The following is a 21,614-nucleotide window of genomic DNA, read 5'->3' as shown; positions in this document are numbered from 1 at the left end:
TGATATGTGGTCACACAATGATTGGTTTGCCTGGGAATGGCGTTATCTGTCAGTGCAATGCGAAGCTTATCAAAGCTTCATGCAATGCGGCATTGCAGAACATTGCAGTCCCCATAGTATTCTATGGGGACTGCAATGTAGAAAGGTATTTGCCTAAATGGAGGAGATTTCGTTAGGCAGTTAATGCATAGCAACTACACTTAAAAGATGCAGAAACTACTGTATTAAGTGTCAAAAATGCTTGATGCATAGACCACTAAGTCTTTAACAGGTGTGGAGCCGTAATATGGCAACAAGAACCAATATCGACACATTTGCTACTTTCTGATATGCGAGCACACAATGATTGGTTTGCCTGGAAATGATCCAATTGAGATATATAGAATTGTTTTGGAGAACCTCTACTAGCCAGTGTGTTCATTCATCTGCCACCATGCTAACAAGTTCCATCACTGGATCTGTGCAATATGGGAACCTATACGTGTAGCAAAATTAGAAATTGTTTCTGCCAGTGCTTGGGCAAAGGGGGATAAGATATGCTTCTATATGGCCAATATTAGTCCTTAGTTGGGGAAGTGGAGCAGCGGTGGATACCTTCACAATGTGGCTAGATTATGGGAAGCTATTTATATATTTTGCAGATAATCTCATAACTGAAATCCAGAAAAAGGTTCATGTCCCAGATAATTACTTCTGTAAGAGATGGACTTCATACAGGCCAAAAGATGACCTAACCTATGAAAATTGGTGCCATTCCACATTCCTTGTACTTTTTCTACCCAAATATTGTTATGTGAGCCCTAATTACCCCTGCACGGTTTGTGTCAATTTATAATACTGAAAACCATTCAATAAAGTTATTTGGGCCAAGTTGTACTCTCTATATGCTCTCTATAGAGAGAACAAGCATAAAGGGGAGTCAAGTTGCAGCGTCTGGAGAACCCCTAAAAGTCAAGCAATGTATTGGGTTTTATTAGTGGTGGGGGATATGTTGTGGGAGTAGCTTATGTTTATATCGCTGTACAACGCACTGTAACGTATGTCCATAAGTTTGTGAAACAGAATTGTATATTTTTTAATAATTTAAAACAGTAAGGTAGTAGTAGTAATCAAGTAGTAACATTATTGTAATATTTAATTAAAGTGGAGAACCTCTAAAAAAAAGGTATTAATCTTTCTCCCAAGAACATAGCAATTCTGTTTTTCATTTATATTTTTCATCCAGATCCCAATAGTTTAGTTTTCAGTTAATAATACACTTCCGTTTCTCATTACGTTACAATTCTTTACTTAAATAAGTGCATTTCATCTTGATATCACTTTAATTTTGATATATGTATACTCTCATGGGACTTTTAGAAACATTTCTTTTTCTTCCTAGCTTACGTCTGTTCTTTCAGTCATGTGTTTTTACCAGCTAGCAATGGGATTTTGTATTTTGTTATTATTATCCTGAAATATGACAGGTGTATCCAATGCAGATCATACCTGCCTATTCTGTCGGAGTGCCTAAAAGAGTCCTGAATATCAGGTGGTTCTGCCAGACCTCCAGGAAAGCAGGCCTCTCTCCTGGATCCTGCCCACATTTTGGCCCCGCCCCTGCAGAGCAATGATAATCTTGGCATTTTGCCTTAGGGGGTGGGGCCAAAATATCCTGATCCACTCCCCATGTACTTGCAGCAGAATTTAAACATTGGCAATTATGATGCAGAGAGAACATGAAAGTGTTACAAATAAAAAAAATCCCTCTGGTTAAGTAAGTAAAATTTTATGTCTAAATCGCAACATCCCAAGCAACAGAATGGGGGTAATTTAAAATGGGGAAAAGCAGTTCAAAAACAAATTTCACATGTTTGTAACATCACTGCACCTCCTTGGGCGCTTTTGTAGATGTTGACAGGAAGATGTTGGTTTTTACGAGTATGCATAAAATTTGGTTGGACTAGGGACATGCCAAAGATGGAATACTTAAGTATCAAAATATGGTGTTGACTGGGTAAACTTGGAGGACTGCTTTACTTTGTGGAGAAGTCTATGAAATAACAGAGGTATTTTCAAAGAAAGTGCATGTGACTCTAGAGGAATACATAATCAATCTGGAAAAACAAAACAATTAAAAACTTGAAACCAACAGTCCATACACATAAGTGACAGTCCATTTGTCCCCTCACTTTCCTTAGTAGATTGATGCCAATATGAAAGTTAAGGGATCAGATTAACACAAACAGTTAAGTAACAGTAATTTGGAAAATATAATTTAATAAAGACTGTTGGCCAAGAAATTGCAAAAATTAACTCATAGCCGAAAACTCACCGCACTGTCCTTGCGTGTTATGTCCAAAAAGCCGATATGGCAACTTAATAGAGAAAGCCAAGCCATTGTATGTAATATTAGCCTTCAGCTCTGGTATCTCCACCACATAATTGATGCCAGATTTGTAAACCTTCACTCCATATTTTTTATATGGGGTTTCTACAATTTCTTCATTTACAATAACCTACAGTATGTGAGACAAAGTAAACAACATAACATACAAAACAAATAGTATATGGGATTACGATAGTTGTCAATAGTAGCTACATAAACCGGTATTTGAACATGCATTAAATCATGCACTTGTTATGTATGTTTAGCAAAGTTTTTTGATCTGGTACAAACTTATATTTAAAGGAATTATATGTTACAAATATAGAAGAGAGGTAAAAGACGTATAGAGTGTAAGCAGCTACAGGTGCTATAATTTAAATGGTAGTGCAATATTAAATGCACAATAGCTATATCTAATGCAACGATTAATGACACAATGAGTATACAGGCACAAATGCAGTATTGGGTTTTGGTGATTGTCACAAACTTGTGTTGTGCTGGTTTAAAGCAGCAGTTTATTTTAAGTCTGCAGTGATATTTGTATCTAAAATTTCCAGCTTATCTTGGTTAAACTTTTTAAACTCTCATAGTCCGGAACACAAAAAATTAATTAGATAACAAAAATAACTTTATTACAAATGCAGAGTGTGCTGGTATAATTTTGAACCTAAAACAGCTACCTATTACTTTTCTGTGTAGTTAGAATCAATCCATTCATTGGTGATTGTTTTGTGCTGTTTACTAGTACATTTGAAAATTATTTAAATGGTATTAGAAAGATTGCTTATTGTAGATACCTTGATTCTATAATGAAAGCCGTCAGTTTTAACTTGATTCTATCAGGAGATCCCAAAGAGTATAACATCTGTAAATTGTATTATCTGCAGCTTCCACTTAATGGGACCTACATAGGGTTGTTGGCTGTCAAACTTTTGCAAATATTAAAGTTCCATCTTACCTGTAAACTGAGGGATGTCAAGCTTTTTGCTTCTATGCGGATTATCTGAGATTCATGTCGGACAATGATGTTACGAGGACAGGAGACCAGGTCTTCCGCTCCACAATCATAGTTATCAATGTATACTCCAAAGTTATCAATCTTCTTTTCAATCTCCTCCACTAGAGTGTAGGTGCAGTTGCCTTGATAGCTATAATAGGTCCCATCAAACGTGACATAGTGAGGATCGCCCCAGCCTGAGCACAAACCTGGATATCAAAATTGACATTTGTAATTGGTTGTCAAAAGTAATATATTTTCCCATGTTACATGGATTATGTGCAGCCCGGTAACGTACAGTAATTAATTATTATTATTATTATTTATTTGTAATGTGCTAGAGGGCTACAAAGTGCCGGGCAAATGGTATATTGCATATATAAAACAGGGACATACAAAATACACAAAATAAGTGCAGTTGTGAAAACACAGGGTACTGAACGCCTTTCTCATGAGAGTTTAAAACCTAGAGGGAAATGGGCAGAGACTGGAGTGAAGAGAAGCAAGTATGACTTAGACTGGAGATTGGAACAGTAGAGAGGGTGTCAGTGGCAGAACTACTGTGGGTGTAGGGGGTGTGGATGCTATGGAGCCTGGAAGTGAGGGGTGTCCAGCAAGGTCAGCCCCCCTCCTCAAAGGCCCCCTGGGAGATCCTCTGTACCATATAATCCCCCGTGATTACTGCTCTGCTCTGGAAATAGGGAATTTACAGTGGCATTGCCGGGCTTCGTCTTAAACTTTGCAATGGGGACCAGTGATTCATTGTTCTGCCCCTGGAGAGTGTATCAGTGTGACTAATATAGGTTGGAGTAGTGTAGACTTTATTAAAGAAGTGGGTTTTCAGAGAGCATTTAAAGATTTGAAGGCTGGGTAAAATATGGTGAAGCCTGGTAGGCAATCCCACTGGTGGGTTGTAGCACATGGGTGTGTGTTTCATGATAAGGTTTGAGCTGAATGTACGGGTGGTCTTTTTGAGAAATAAAGAGGAAATTGCAGAGGATGTTGAGCGGCATTAGACAGTTCATTCTCATTGTACTATTTAGGAGGTTTTTAAATGGGGCAGATGGGTGAAGGGCATTACAACTAGGAAGATGCGCAGTAATATTTGGAGATGATTAAAGAATGGATAAGGGTTTTGGTTGCATCTCGGATGAGAAGATAAGAAATATTTCTATGGTGTAGGTGACAGGACTGTGTAACAAACTGACTTTAAGGAATAAAGCAGAGGGCAGAGTAAAGGATAACATCAAGGCAGAGATGTGGGAATACTAAGGATATTGTGGTGTTGTCGGCAGGTAGGGAGATTTAAGTGGAGGTGGTGAGTTTTAAGTAGCAATGGGACATCCATGTAGCAATAGCAGAGAGACAGATGGTGTCATATGATCCAGAAATACTCACAATCACATTCCCAGTGCCAGCAGCAAAGGTCATCATCCGGTACAACTATTGGTTGCTGCCCATTGGCGCATGTGATCATAGGTGGAGGCTCACACTTCAGTTCAATGATCTCTACTGTGTTGTTTTCCAGACATCTGGCCATGGTACAGTTACAAAGAACCCAGGTTTCATTATGCTGGAGAACCACAGGAGTGATTGGAAACAAAAGGTCCAGATTATACAAGGTATGTGAAACATCAGTCAGACAAGTATTCTCAAGATAATACATTCTGCTATACTAGAATTAGTGTTAATATAATATTGATTAGCTGAAAAATAAAGGTTGTCACAGGCAGGACCTGTGTATGTGTTTTACACCACCAAATAGTGCTTATCTGTCCAATATTAGGGATTAACTTAAAGTCTAAACGATTAATACTAAATAAATATATGCTATTAAAATGTGAACTCTATAGTATACATGCTAAGTGGGGTCTCCAGAAAAGTAAGAAATTATCCCCACTCAACTTTGTATGAACCCCCAACACCTTAAAAGGACCTATTTTTTATTATTATTATTATTATTATTATTATTATTATTATTATATTATATACCTGGCTAGCAACTGCTACAATATGTAAACAATGCACAACTGCTCAGCTTTCGGATCCCATCCTGCATGGAAACTGTATGAAAGTTCTGCAGATCTACATTCTTATGCAACTTTCCTACCTCCCTAATACACTATAATGTGAGGTTTATGACAGCACATTAAAGTGTTAGGTTCCACTATATTCTTCTGTTATATGGACCACATGACAGAGTTTCAGGGAGGCAGGAAAGTCACATGGAGACAGAATTCTGTACCAATATCAAACTGCTTTCATGCAGGCTGGGAGCTATGTATTGGGCCGTGTCTATACTCCTCTAGTGCTGGAATTATCAGCCAAGCAGATGAAAGTATGTGAATGTTTTTTTAAAAACAAATGAAATGTCAGAAAATGTATGAATATTAGTAGTTTATTTTTAAAGATGCAAAGGAAACCATTGTGTAATGCATTATACAAAGTATTATTAGCTGTGATGATAAATTTACAGTATTTCCATTACGTTATATACTGTTTATTGTCTGTCATTTATAATAGTAGTTGACATGTATATATTTTTGTTTAATCTCCATAATAATGCCATGCTTCAGGCCTAAATGCTGTTCATTGAATGAGTGTTTTATATGCCCCAATTAAAAGACATCATGCCAGACATTCTTACAGCTATCACCATTGTAAAATCAGGCTGTTAAGATGGTGTTTTAAGTAAACTGATCAGAAAACTTAATTAAGACTATACTATATAAGGTTCACAAAGTTGTAAATATGCATAACAAATAAAATGATCAGAAACTGAGTAATCAAAATTGTATTTTCTTTATCCATTCACTTTCCTTCTATTAGTATTCAGGATAAATGTAAGGAAAAGTTTACTTACCTCACGATGAGGCTCAAATGGACAACCAGGCTTCTTAACTGTAGTAGGCACTGTGGATGATGTGGTTGTGGGCTTTGAAGTTGTAGTATGTGTTGTGGGTGGAGTGCTTCTTATAGTTGTTGTGGATTCTGGAGTAGGAGTGCTTCCTGGTGTTGTGAATTTTGGAGTTGTAGTGGGCTCTGATATTGTTGTGAATTCTGGTGTTGGAGTGCTTCCTGGAGTAGTAGTGGTCCCTGGTGTTGTTGTTACTTCTGGTGTAAGAGTGCTTCCTGGTGTTGTTGTGACTTCTGACGTTGTAGTGGCCCCTGGTGTTGTTGTGATTTCTGGTGTAGGAGTGCTTCCTGGAGTAGTAGTGGTCCCTGGTGTTGTTGTTACTTCTGGTGTAGGAGTGCTTCCTGGTGTTGTTGTGACTTCTGACGTTGTAGTGGCCCCTGGTGTTGTTGTGATTTCTGGTGTAGGAGTGCTTCCTGGAGTAGTAGTGGTCCCTGGTGTTGTTGTTACTTCTGGTGTAGGAGTGCTTCCTGGTGTTGTTGTGACTTCTGACGTTGTAGTGGCCCCTGGTGTTGTTGTGATTTCTGGTGTAGGAGTGCTTCCTGGTGTTGTTGTGACTTCTGGCGTTGTAGTGGTCCTTGATGTTGTTGTAATCTCTGGTGTTGGAGTGCTTCCTGTAGTTGTTGTGGGTTCTGGAGTTGTACTGGCCCCTGGTGTTGTTGTTAATAATGGTGTTGGAGTGCTTCCTGGGAATGGTGTGGTAGAAGGTGTAAGACAGGGCAATTCCTGCACCTCTATTTGGCATTCCATGCTGCAAATTACTTTGTAGCACCAAGTTTTATTTGCAACACCACTGATTATTTCACCTGAGGACAAAAAAAACATTAATAGAAAAAAATAGTCTTTAAGTCTTTATAAATCATACTTGACTAATACATGACATGTGTGTAACAATTATGTCATGTAATGCAATGCTTAATTGTTCACTGAGCATAAATCTTAAACACCTTCAATTGTATACCCATGTCCTAAAATTCACCCATTCCAAACACTCCCAATGGCATGCAGGAATTAAGTTAGAAATCCTGGTATGAAAGGGTTGGGTATGTGTTAACAGGGACGAGAACCCATACACGCTTCAGATCTACACCAAAATTCCAATTTCAGGAAATTACGAGTCCAATATAAAGAGACTTACCTGAAGACCGAAGATCCAGCTTTCCGAAGACAACGCATGCAGATAGCCAGTCATTCCGATAAGGCAGCTGTCCGGCACTTCACTTTCACGACAGGACGCCGTACATTAATGTTAATTTAAAGCGCAGGGTAAGTGTTTAAACCCTTAGCCTGCACTGACGTGAAAGTGAAGTGCCGGACAGCTGCCTCATCGGAATGACTGGCTGTCTGCATGCGTTATCTTCGGAAAGCTGGATCTTCGGTTTTCAGGTAAGTCTCTTTATATTGGATTCGTAATTTCCTGAAATTGGAATTTTGCCGTAGGTGTGAAGCCTGTCGGGGTTCTCGCCACCGTTAAGATGATTACCACCGGTATGAAAACAGTTTTGGCCTTGCTCAGTCAAATCCATCAAATACAACCTCACACTCTTGCAACATGTTTTTTCTGTGCTGTTGTGTGTTAATTGGCATCATGTTATCGAACAATACATACTTATTGAGTATTGTGTTGATGGGTGAAATACACCACTGTTGTGTTTAATGTTCACTGCATTTCCATCTATATGTGTTCCAATCAGAACGCACAGAAATAAAATTTAAGAATAGACAAGCCTTGAATCACTGAAAATTTCAAGAATAAATAGTGTATTTAGGCAAACACTGCAACTACAGGTTTCTTAGCCATGTTTTTTTTATCAATTATAGACCTGAAAACATGACCCATTTAAGACTTATAATATTAAATGTAAAATGCTCCTGTTACTTCTAAAAAATTTTCACCATCATTGAAGTGTGTCATTTTGACTTGTCTGAATAGGTTCAATCCTGTGACTTAGCAGCTGTTATTGAATTACTGAGCTTTTCAGATCACAAGTGACTTAGTTTGACTATATATAATAAATCAACAGGAATGCTGTTCTGAATATTGACTGTATTACCTGGTGGATATGGTGTGCCATCGAACACACAAACACACATTGTAGAAGATGAGATGGTTGTCTCAGCTGTGGTGGTTGTTAAAGGAGTTGTGGTTACAGAACTAGTAGTTGGCAGTGTCTCGCTTGTTGTTGGAATAGTAGATGATATCTTTGGTGTAGTCTTTATCGTACCAGCAGTAGACACAGATGTTGGAGACCCTATTAGAAGCAATGACAAGATAAAAAGGAAAACTCTGGCAAATACAGTTTTATATTCTAAAATGTCAGCTTAAATAAGGACGGAACAAGCAGTTTTCCAATAGTAAAAACAAATATGTTATGGTATGGTTAGTGCATCTAGACAATCTACTTTTTGAAACAATTACCCATTATTAATGTGTTATAAAAGGATGCTGTCAATTTTAGGAATGCAGTAAATTCCTATTTTAGGATTCACCTAAATGTCAAATGTTTTTTTCCAAAATATTCTGCGGAAAATCAAATCAAATGTGATTCCTGATTAGCAAATTAAAATTAAGAAGGAAGTTCCTAAGAAGAAGGGTCGCAAATCTGGTATTTTAGCTCACGGAAATCATAACTTTGTGACCTGAACACTAAAATAGCAGGGTCATCGGGATTCACATTTGACTGACTGAAAACAAAGCTCTAAATATTCAGTCAAATCACAAACCAAATCCAGAATTTTTGGAATTTCCTAAATAATTGACTGTTTATGTAAGCACCTTGAAAGTAGAGATGAGCGGGCTCGGTTCCCCGAGTTTCGAATCCATCCGAATTCCGCCTATCTGAGTACCGAGCCGAGCAGGCTCGGTACTCTCTCGCCCATTCGGAATCTTAATCGAGGCAAAACGTCATTGTGACGTATTCGTATTTCTGGGCTCGGTTCTCGCGAGATTTGAAAAGCATAAATACCAGCCTCCACAGCAATCCATCGCCATTTGTAGTGCAAACAAATTTTAGAAATTCTGCTGACAAATATCACTTTTGACAGCCATACAAATTATTGTTTCCCACTGGGGAATATGGGAGACCCCAAAGCATTTAATTAGACTATTGGAAAAGCAGCTTGAGAAACTGAAGGAGGAGATGAAAGCAAGCAATTCCGCAAAGTATGTTGGCCTTGTAGATCAAGTATTTAATTCGCTTCACAATGATCCTCGAGTTATTAAGATCTTGAACTCGGATCAGTACGTGTTAGCCACTGTGCTTGATCCAAGGTTTAAGACCTACATTGAGTCTCTGCTTGAAAATGAGCGAGATGTGAACTTTTGCAAGGAGCTATTGCTCAGCAAGTTGGCCGCTAAACTGGGCCTTGGGTTGACGATGTGTCCTTCTTCAGTTTCTTAAGCAGCTGCTGCTCGTAAAAAATTAAATTTTGCAAAAAGAAGCAGGGAAGATGCAGGGGGCAGACCAGAACAGTTTATCATCTGGGCTGGTTTGAAAGATTTTTCAAAAAAATGTGTGACCTTGGCCATAACTCCATCCAATACGAGTATTAACATGCAAAGGATGGTGGAGGATTATTTTCAAGAGGTAATTGATATGGAAATGTCAGACAGTCCCTTTCCTTACTGGGAAGAAAAGCAGGCCATTTGGAAACGCTTGTTCAAACTTGCTTTGCCATACCTAAGCTGCCCACCCTCCAGTGTGTACTCTGAACGAGTGTTTAGCACAGCCGGGAACTTAGTCAGTGATCGCCGTAGAAGGTTACTGTTTTTTGGATAATTTATTAGCTTTACAATTACATTACTTATCCAAGAAACAGGTGGAGCACTAAATTTGGTTACTTTATGCCCAAAAACATTGATTTCTATACAAAATAGCAAATTCTCATTAAGGGTAGGGTGTCATACAAAGACTGACCCCAAACTGGCTTTGTCCATTTCAATAAATATTGTACAGTCTATAACGGCTGAATTTTTTGATATTTTCTACAAGTGGAGGGGGGCCTAGAGAGACAGAAACCAAACTGCCTTTGTCCATTTCAATTAATATTGTACAGTCTATAACGGCTGAATTTTTTGCTATTTTCTACAAGTGGAGGGGGGGTCGAGAGAGATAGAAACTAAACTGCCTTTGTCCATTTCTTTACATATTTAATTATAAATGTAGTGTGTAATATACACCCAAAGACGATGGCTGCATTGCCAATATGCATAGATGGAGAGGAAGACAATCTGGTTTGTGTGTAGAATTAATGACGGCCTACCAGGAATTAAACTTTTTTTTGATAATTTATTAGCTTTACAATTACATTACTTATCCAAGAAACAAGTGGAGCACTAAATTTGGTTATTTTATGCCCAAAAACATTGATTTTTAAACAAAATTGCAAAACTAAACCAAACAAAACCAAAACCAAAACACGCAAGGGCCGTTTGGCAAAACCAAAACCAAAACACGACGGTAATCCAGATCCAAAACCAAAACACGGGAGTCAGTGAGCTTCTCTACTTGAAAGGTATCTATCTATACAGTATGTTTTTTAAATTTAATTTAAAACTACAATAAGTTTTTCAATATATAGAATAAGAGACAAAATAACACATGTTTATGATAATATTCATCACTATCAAACTATCCAATTATTTTCAGCACTATCTGTTTGGAACATGTATGTTCTGTCCATGTTTACATGGGTTTCTTCCAGGTACTCCTGTTTCCTCCCATTCTGCAAAAATATAGTAGCAGATTTAGTTTTGTGAAATCAGATTACTGCTACCAGAATAACACCTGGGGTTAAATGTATCAATCTGCGGGTTCTTCAACACCCGCGTGTTCAGCCTCTTCTGCGATTAAATTTAAAGCGGCGCTGCATTGTAAAGGGAAACTTCCCTTTACAATGCAGCGCCGCTTCAAATTTAAGCGCTGAAGAGGCTAAACAGGCCGGAGATGAAGAATCCGGAGATTCATACATTTACCCCCTGGTGGGAAGAGATATATTCTGTTATTCATTCTTACTAAGAACGAGGTGAGCCTCCATCTGAAAGACTACACTGCTTGGAACAGGGGGACATCTACATGAGGATTGCAGAGTAATCTCCAGGTCCACTTGGGTAATCTATGTTAATTTGATTGTCACTATACCTTTTTCTTCTTTGCATACAGGGGCCAATGTACTATCAAGAGGCTTAGGGCTGGTTTTCTATCTCAGCTTTTCACAGCAATAGAAAACCTCCTATTGCCACAGTTTACTAAGAAAATGTCGTAAGGGCCGCTGTAAAACTGAAAAGTTATATCACCTGTTGAAGTAAGTTTTAATATGATGGAAGGAATTGTGCTTTTTATTCTTGTTTCAGTAAGTATGGTTTCAGAAATTATAGGTGTAATTTCTATTTCTTCATCTGTGGTACAGATAGTGATGGTTGGAGGAACAAATGGAACAGCAGTCACTTTGCTTGCAACTAGGTTGGGTATCTCTGATATAATCTTAGGTGTGGTAGTCATTGTAGTACATTTTGATTTAGTGATTGATGCTGACTCTGGGGGTATATTTTGCTGTACTCAGAGTAGAGCTGATCTTTGTTGTAGCTCCAGTAGTTGTTTGCTCTGAAGTAACAACTTCTGATGTGGTATATCCAGGATGAATATGTTACAAAACTTACAGGGACAACTTGGATTCTTCGCAGTCTGCTTGATTTGACTCCAGCCACTTTGAGTTTAACTGGTGAAAACCTTCAGTTTTTGCCAGGAGGTTTGTATTTCGCTGCTTCACCCACCAGGTCGCAGTTCTCCAGATGGGTAGCAGGTGGGCCTTACAGGACATGATGTGTTGTCAATAAGGAGAGTTCATTATATAAATCAACGCTGGATAACAGGATATCATAATAAGTAGAGAAACTATCAGCACTGGATATGAGGGTCTGCTGAATAGATGGGATTACTTGATACCAGCAGGATTAGCTGAGAAGCAAGTGGTGCTGAATACCAGGATCAATAGAACAAATACGGATGCAGAACATCAGGATACCAATATTAGCTGAGGACCATATGATACTGGAATCCAGGACCTGACGAATAGCTATGTATACGGGATACTAGGATCCCATGATTAGCCGAGAAGCATATGACACTGGATTCCAGGACCTGATGAATGGTCATGGATACAGGTTACCAGGATAGTTGGGAAGCAAATGACACTGGATACCAGGAACTGATGAAAAGTCATGGATGCAGGATACCAGGATGCAAAGGATAACAAGATACAAAGGATACCAATACCAGGACACCAGAATACCAAGCTACCAGGGAGCTAAATAATTCAGCAGCTTTGCAGGTTACAGGACTTGAAGATGTGGCACCATCCAAACAGTCCAGGTGCCTTAAATAGTTTGGGGAATGAGGGGGAGAGTTAATCAATCAGCCAATGGCTGAATACAGAAAACTACAAAAGACAGGTCTGAATATGCACAGACCAAAATCCAAATGGCGCCTCAAAAGGACAAATTGCAGGGCATCAGCACCTGGGAGAGGGTAAGTGGAGGAGGCCTGCTTCACACGCCGAACCCAGGTAAGTAAGCCGGAGCTTCCAGTGCATGATAGTATATAAGTAGTAGTCTGAGCTGCTGTCTCAGTGACATCTTTATTAAGCGGGTAAAAAGAAAACTTTAAAAAAAAAGAAAGATTTAAGAGCCAATTGTCTAAATTTGAATTATACTGTGAAACAGTGTCAGAAGAATTGTAAGGTAACATTCCCTCCTTTCCCTATCTCAATGGGCATTCAACTGTGTGGTGGTAGGCAGCTACAAGTAGCTCCAACTTGTGAAGTAACATTACTCCTCCTAGCAACCATGGATTTCTCTACATGTCAAGAGCATCCCAGTAAGAGTATTAGTGGTAGTAGTACTTTTAGTGTTACGACCTCTATTAGTAAAAAAGGTCATGCCGGAAGAAAGTGTAAGAAAACGTCTTCAAAATCCAAATACTGTTTGTCAAACTCAAATTCAATCTCCAAGAAAACCTCTGCTCTTGATGTAAGGATTTGGTGAGGATTAAGAGGGAAGTTTCTGATGAATGTGCTGATTTGTCCAAAAAATTTAAAATAGCTACCATTCCATACACCACCTGCAGTGGCAAGACAAGGCTCAGACGATGCTCACTTTACACATACTGGAATGCCCATTGCAAAATAGAGTGCACAAGTCGGTCATGCTTCTTAACTTCCCATACACCACCTTCTCGCTCAGAGTGTAGGCCAGTCACCTCCAAGACAACCATATCAATGCATGAAAAGAATACTGAGACTGAAGAACATCTTGGAAACTCACAGAATCCTGAGGAGAGTCTAACAATATGAATGCCAAAATAAGTAGAGGTAGTGTTGTTGATCATCTAAACACCCTGTTCCTGTTACATAATTTGCAGTAAGTTCATTCAAGTAATTTTTCAAAAGGTGGAAAATTGTGTAAAGTAGCAAGGAGCCCAGCATCAGGTAGCAACGGAATGGACAGACATCACATGCAGTCCTCAGCAGTGTCAGCACCAACATCATTAACCTCCTCATTAATAATATGTAGTCCAGCATCAAATTTTCCAATTCCAACTCACACCCCTAATGCAATCCCTGATTCTCAAGATACATTGTTGCACGATACAGCTGCTGCCTGGGGTAATACAAATATACAGAAGGGGACATAGGAAAGTAAGTAACATCATTTCACACAATTGTCTGTAAAGCAATTGTTTTCAATTGGAATCAAGTATGACAGTCATCATCCTGTTGCACAGCAGACAACTAAAGCCTTGATTGCAATGTTAGCATTGGATGTGCATCCAATTTACACCATCAATGCATCAGGTCGTAGTTGATTAGTTGAGATAATGTGTCCATGCTACCAAATTCCATCTTAACTCCATTTCTCTAAAACAGCAATTCCTCAGCTGAACCAGGAGGTTAAACTAAAAGTAGTTCAGTCCCTAGAAAATGCCATTGTACTGACTGCCCACTGAACTATGGATATGTGGACAAGCGGTACTGGTCACACAAAAGATTACATGACCATGACAGCCCACTGGATAGGTGTATCACAATCAGCAGCAGCAGCGCTGGTAGCTTCACCATAGTCCTCCTCATCCTTTCAACATAGTAGTGCTACCACACAATGCCCGATCACTCACAGGCAAGCTACTCTCTGTATCGCTGACTTCACAGAGAAACATATCAATCTGTTGGTAAAAACTCTCATTTTCGGCATTCATCGACTGCATGTCAATTCTTTAGACAGACTACTGTGCCACTAGGGATTGTATATTTTATTAAACCGCCATGTATATATGCAGCTGCTCTGTCAATAATTTTAGCTAGCCAGCTCGCTGCAATAGACTGTATATGAATGTTAATGCTATAAATAGTAAGGTGGAAACAAAAACAGCTCAAAATCACACAATTTTACCTATTTTTCACAATTTTTAATTAAATCCGGATCCAAAACCAAAACACAAAATTGCCACAATAAAAGAAATATAAACAGAATTTTACAGCATATCCGATAAAGAAAAAAACAGCAATGATAGATTTTAACATACAGTTTTACAGCAAATACATTGCTACTATTTGCAATCTAGGTTCTTCACCCATTCATTAGTTCACAGTACATATGCAATCATTGCAACCTGACTCATTTAGTCTGCAATATAAGGGAAGGATATGCAAATAATATTATGTTATCCCATCTTATATAAATAGTAGAATGTCACTTTACTCTTACACTTATCATCTTATATAATTACCTTGAGGTCCAGTTAAAATTGTCGTTGATTTTGGTGTGCTAATGACAACATGGAAGGCTGCATGGGGAAAAAACCAAGAGTATTGTTTAAGTAAATGAATAAAAGTCTGGCAGCTAATTTCACTTTTATCGTACATTGAAACTATAAATGTAGTTCATGTTACCCAGAGGCATCTAGTGAGCACTAACTGTACACTGTAGAAATTACTAATTGCTACATTGGAAGAAGTCATTCTCTCAGTACCAATTGCAATATTCCTTCTACATCTCTTGCTAGGACTTCAAACAATTTTACCTCAACAGACATCTGAAAACATCAAACCCATTTTTAAATAGTTGATCACAGAAAATTACTAGAAAGAGCTGTCTATGATTCACCCCAGCATCATCTCACATTTCCTTGTGAGGTGTAATAGGAACGGAGAACAACCACAACTTGCACTAGCCAAGAACAGGTTGTCCACCCACAAAAATTTCCAAAAGTAGTTATGACAATTGGTAAAAGGCTGCACACAGGTATAAGTGATTTATGCCCATGATGAGTATGTTATTAAAGCAATCACAGAAAAGATCATGGTGTTTAAGGTGCAGTCTCTTCTTCAGTGGTACCGCCTCCATAACGTTATTATATATTCCAACCTAATGAGGTATACATTGGCTAGCATCTAAGTCACAAGCAATCTTCCTCATAGCTCTGGGGCAGAGTAGTTAATGCTTGGGGAAATGAAAATATAACAGTAAGGTTGGAGACAACCACTGCCCAATGTAAGTCCTTATTTGTGCCAAATTTACCTTTACATATTGCACATGCATGCCAAAAATGCATATGTACATTTTGCATGCAGATATTGCTGTATCTTACCATTATGACTTCTTATGCTTAGAGAGATAGAATGGTAGAGGGAAGGGATGGGCAAGCATAGGCCAAGTACAGTAAGGGCATGTAACCGTAATTGTGACTAAATAAGAGGTGTACACATTCACAGATACGCCTGGGCAGGTGCTCAACCCCTAGTGCCAGGATATGTGCCGAAGATAATGATCATCAGCATGGACCTTTGCAGTGTAAAAAAGTATATAACTTGTTAAAAACAGTTAGTCTCTTGCCCCAAAAGTGAACTAAACACTATTGTCCATAGCCTGTGCTGGTTGTGTCGCCCCTCCCATCAACTATAATAAAATACCTTTGGATAGCTTTGGATTTGTGGAAAATTAATATAGGCCCAAGCTTTGGGTAGCAGAACTGCAAGGTCTGCGGTCTGCTATAAATACATATGATTGTTTTTATGTTGTTCTTATTGTGTGTTAATAGAAAATTATTACATAAGGGCTTAGTTTGAGATAAATAATATCACTCCGTTTATTTTATACAATTAAGATTGGGTTGGAACCACAGAGAGGGAAGGAGGTAGGGAATGAGTAGAATGTGACATAGATAAAAGTGATATACAGTGATAAAATATTTAAATCCTGCCTTGTTTGCTTTATGGTTTGTTTAAAATTTATTTATCAGGCATTTGATTGACTTTACTTTTTAAAATTGTTTTTACTTTGAGTGTTCTCTTCCATGAATTTGAAAATGACCAGATCTAAGACTGATTCAATTATTTAACTCTGTAGTATTAGTGAACATTCCGAAATATCAAATAACACATAAAATACAACACTTTGTATTTTTGTTTAAAACACATGATAATGTATCTTTAACTCAATTTTCTTTTCTTCAATACGGATTTCCCAGAATTCTATGCATATTACGGTGTTTAAACCTTGCACAAGAAAATATTTTTTAATAAGCTTATTCAATCTTACTTGTAGTTGAAAGTGTGGTAGTAGTTGGAATAGTTGTAGTTTCAGCAGTGATGGTTGTTGGGGATGTAGTCAAGGATGTTGTACTCTCAGTTGTGGTGGTTGTACTCTCAGTTGTGGTGGGAGTTGAAGTCTCTGGAGTAGTTGATGTCTCAATAACAGTGGTTGTTGGTGATGTTGTTGTACTCTGAGTTGTTGTGGCTGTGAAGGGGATGAGGAGTTTTAGAAAAGCAATAGTCAGGTAATGGATTACAGCAATACACACTAACCCATACCTGCCTACTCTCCCGGGAGGCTCCCGAATTTCGGGGAGTCCTCACAAACTCCCAAAAGAGTAGGCAAAACTCCCGAAATTTAGCGAAATTCACATTCAAATTCACGGCAGTGAATGGCGGGGGCAGGGCTTCATTGAGTCATTAAGCTCCACCCCCTCCATTCAATGCCGTGAATTTCGGCTTTTCTATAGTGGAGGCGTGGCTATGGTGATGCGCGAAATGTTACCACGCCCTCCTCCTAGCCCATTTCACATGACTTCTCCCCGGTGGGCATGTATGCACTAACCTCATAGTTGTAACAGTATAACAGACAGTCATGAATCCATATTGCTCTTTGTTATTACAGATGAGTTCATAGGAGACAATACATGTCACTATCTGCCTGTGCTGTACTGCCACCAGCCCTGGCTGACATAGCCTAATGGAAGCAGAACGAGGGCTGGTAAGGTATTTTGATGGGGGCCCATTAGTTTTTATTAAAAATATATATATTTAACAGCCATGTGGGTCATTGGATATGATATACTTAAACACTTTTCAAGGCCTTTAAGTTAGGATGCAATTTCAGCATATCTAATGATAATGTAGGCATTTTGGATGATATTGCAAGTCGCACGTATGTTAAAATCATTGTCGCTCAGAATATATAGTATATAGGAGTTTGTATGTTCTACCTGTGTTTGTGTGGGTTTCCTCCAGGTGCTCCGGTTTCCTCCCACACTCCAAACACATACTAGTAGGTTATTTGGCTGCTATTAAAATTGACCTTAGTCTCTCTCGGTCTGTGAGTGTATATCGTAGGGCATTAGTCTGTCAGCTCCAATGGGGCAGGGGCTGATGTGAGTGAGCACACTTTATAGCGCTGAGGAATTAATATTGCTAATGATGATGATGAGGAATAAATAGTAAACTAAGGGATGCAATTTATGCATATGCTGTAAGTGTAAATTGCATCCTACTCTACATAAAGCCCTGATATGCAAAATAAAAAAGGACCACCGATATGGTCGTTCACTTGTATTCCCAAACAACTATATTAAAAGGAAGCTCAATGTAGTGAGCTGGGCAAGTGTTATGTAATTGATGAAACATAACATTATGTTTTTTTGTTTAATTTATAAAACATGATGCTTTCCCTCAAAATCAGTTTGTTCTATTCAGTGCATATCAGTCTGAATCATAAACACATAACTATGTTATTAAATATTCAACACAAAAATTAATTTAAGATTCCCTCTTACTTATGGATGGCGGTGGGGTGACAGATGTACTCTCAGTTGTGATAGTTGTTGTCTTTGTGGTGGTGGGAGTTGTAGACTCTGGAGTAGTTGTTATTTCAGGGGAAGTTGTAATCTCTGGAGTGGTTGTTTCAGTAATGATAGTTGTTGGTGATGAAGGCACAGGTGTTGTTGTTATTGGAGATGTGACGGTTGTGGTCTTTGTAGTGGTGGGAGTTGTTGGCTCTGAAGAAGTTGTAGTATATGGAATAGTTGTAGTTTCAATAGTGATGGTTGTTGGGGATGTAGTCAAAGATGTTGTACTCTCAGTTGTGCTGGTTGTTGTCTTTGTAGTGGTGGGAGTTGGAGCCTCTGAAGTAGTTGAGGTCTCAGTAACAGTGGTTGTTGGTGATGTAGACACTGATGTTGTTGTACTCTGAGTTGTTGTGGTTGAGGTGGATTGAGGGGTTGTAGAAAAGCAATGTGCAGGTAATGGCTTACAGCAATACACACTAATCTCATAGTTGTAGCAGACAGGCATGAATCCAGTTTGGTCTTTGTTATTACAGATGAGTCCATAGGATACATCACATGTCACTATCTGCCCCAGCTCATCTAGTGGTCTATCTGGGAATTTCTGTGCTCTGCAGGAAATGTTCTCTGGCTTCTCACACAGAACATGTCCAGCATTCACAATGTTCTCATAGGTCTCATTATCTCCTCCATTGGGTTCATATTCAGGATAACTCACATCAAACCACTGTGACCATGAGCAGTCAGGGACGCAGGAAGTTACTGAAAAAGCAATTGAGAAATGTTATATGTTTACAGCTGTGTCTTAGCATAGGAACATTAAACAGAAGAAACGCCATGATTAGTATTTATAACATTGAAAGAGCTGTCCATGATTCACCCCAGCATCATCTCACATTTTCTTGTGAGGTGTAATAGGAACGGAGCACAACCACAAGTTACACTAGCCAAGAACAGGTTGTTTACCCACAACCTTTTTTTCGGCATTCATCATAATTTAGACAGACTAGTGTGCCACTAAGGATTGTATATTTTATTAAGCCGCCATGTATTTATGCAGCTGCTCTGTCAATAATTTTAGCTAGCCAGCTCGCTGCAATCTTTGGCCAAAATTGGAATTAGAAAATAGACTGTATATGAATGTTAATGCTATAAATAGTAACAAAAACAGCTCAAAATCAGTTCAAACAGTTCAAAAACAGCTCAAACAGTTTTGGGAACAAAAACAGCTCAAAATCACACAATTTTACCTATTTTTCACCCTTTTTAATTAAATCCGGATCCAAAATCAAAACACGAAAGGATTTTGGGGCAAAACCAGAACCAAAACCAAAATACAAACATGGTTTTAGAACCAAAACCAAAACTCAGGGGTCTGCGCACATCTCTAATGCCTAATACAAGTAGATGTTCCTGTGCTACTAATTGCCACAATAAAATAAATAGAAACAGAATTATCTATACAGAATATTCAGTAAAGAAAAAACAGCAATTATAGATTTTAACATACAGTTTTACAGCAAATACATTGCCCCTAATTGTATTGTAGGCTATTCACCCATTCATTAGTTCACAATACATATGCAATCATTGCAACCTGACTCATACAGTCTGCAATATAAGAGAAGGATATGCAAATAATGTTATGTTATCCATCCTTATATAAATAGTAGAATGTCACTTTACTCTTACACTTATCATTTTATATAATTACCTTGAGCTTCAGTTATAATTGTCGTTGGTTTTGGTGTGCTAATGACAACATGGAAGGCTGCATGGGGAAAAAACAAGAGTATTGTTTAAGCAAATTAATTCAAGTCTGGCAGCTAATTTCACTTTTACCGTACATTGAAACTATAAATATGGTTCATGTGGCCCAGAGGCATCTAGTGAACATTAACTGTACTCTTTAGAAATTACTAATTGCTACATTGGAAGAATTAATTCTCTCAGTACCAATTGCAATATTCCTTCTACATCTCTTGCTAGGACTTCTTTTCTCCCATTTCATGTAAAATCCATACACAAACGTCAATCCCTCCGAACAATTTTACCTCAACAGACATCTGAAAACATCACACCCATTTCTAAATAGTTGATCACAGAAGATTACTAGAAAGAGCTGTCTATGATTCACCCCAGCATCATCTCACATTTCCTTGTGAGGTGTAATAGGAACGGAGAACAACCACAAGTTGCACTAGCCAAGAACAGGTTGTCCACCCACAAAAATCACCAAAAGTGGCTATGACAATTGGCTGCACACAGGTATAAGTGATTTATGCCCATGATGAGTATGTTATTAAAGCAATCACAGAAAAAAACATGGTGTTTAAGGTGCAGTCTCTTCTTTACATACTGCACATGCATGCCAAAAATGCTTATGTACATGTTTGCATGCAGATATTGCTGTATCTTACCATTATGACGTCTTACGCTTAGAGAGATAGAATGGTAGAGGGAAGGGATGGGCAAGCATAGGCCAAGTACAGTAAGGGCATGTTACCGTAATTGTGACTAAATAAGAGGTGTACACATCCACAGATACGCCTGGGCAGGTGCTCAACCCCTAGTGCCAGGATATGTGCTGATGATAATGATCATCAGCCTGGACCTTTGCAGTGTAAAAAAGTATATAACTTGTTAAAAACAGTTAGTCTCTTGCCCCAAAAGTGTCGCCCCTCCCCTCAACTATAATAAAATACCTTTGGATAGCTTTGGATTTGTGGAAAATGAATATAGGCCCAAGCTTTGGGTAGCAGAACTGCAAGGTCTGTGGTCTGCTATAAATACATATGATTGTCTTTATGTTGTTCTTATTATGTATTAATAGAAAATTATTACATAAGGGCTTAGTTTGGGATAAATAATATCACTCTGTCTATTTTATATAATTAAAATTGGGGTGGAACCATAGAGAGGTAAGGAGGTAGGGGATGGGTAGAATGTGACATAGATAAAAGTGATAGACAGTGATGAAAGATTTAAATCCTGCCTTGTTTGCTTTATGGTTTGTTTAATATTTATTTATCAGGCATTTGATTGACTTTACTTTTTAAAATTGTTCTTACTTTGAGTGTTCTCTTCCATGAATTTGAAAATTACCAGATATAAGACTGATTCAATTATTTACCTCTGTAGTATTAGTGAACATTCTCAAATATCAAATAACACATAAAATACAACACTTTGTATTTTTCTTTTATAAGACATGATAAT

The 21,614-nt window shown here is 38.3% G+C and overlaps 1 protein-coding gene across 4 annotated transcripts in view; it reads right to left on the bottom strand.

The window, feature by feature from the left end:
- The window catches only part of MUC2 (mucin 2, oligomeric mucus/gel-forming), a 115,809-nt gene that overhangs the window by 15,601 nt on the left and 78,594 nt on the right, over positions 1–21,614 (bottom strand). For 3 of the 4 annotated variants that reach the window (XM_075187859.1, XM_075187858.1, XM_075187856.1), the window contains 9 exons: positions 20,110–20,166; positions 18,387–19,157; positions 16,874–17,071; positions 15,063–15,119; positions 8,334–8,531; positions 6,229–7,085; positions 4,764–4,938; positions 3,327–3,574; positions 2,315–2,498 (listed from right to left, as the gene is read on the bottom strand). In XM_075187859.1, the coding sequence (XP_075043960.1) occupies positions 2,315–2,498; positions 3,327–3,574; positions 4,764–4,938; positions 6,229–7,085; positions 8,334–8,531; positions 15,063–15,119; positions 16,874–17,071; positions 18,387–19,157; positions 20,110–20,166 (2,745 nt within the window). The remainder of the gene's footprint in view (positions 1–2,314; positions 2,499–3,326; positions 3,575–4,763; positions 4,939–6,228; positions 7,086–8,333; positions 8,532–15,062; positions 15,120–16,873; positions 17,072–18,386; positions 19,158–20,109; positions 20,167–21,614) is intronic. The other variant, XM_075187857.1, reaches the window with a different exon arrangement.

Source organism: Mixophyes fleayi, chromosome 10 (assembly GCF_038048845.1).
Source record: "Mixophyes fleayi isolate aMixFle1 chromosome 10, aMixFle1.hap1, whole genome shotgun sequence".
Lineage (NCBI taxonomy): Eukaryota > Metazoa > Chordata > Amphibia > Anura > Limnodynastidae > Mixophyes > Mixophyes fleayi.
The sequence above is the reverse complement of the archived record's forward strand: the minus strand, read 5'-3'. Positions and strand labels throughout refer to the sequence as shown.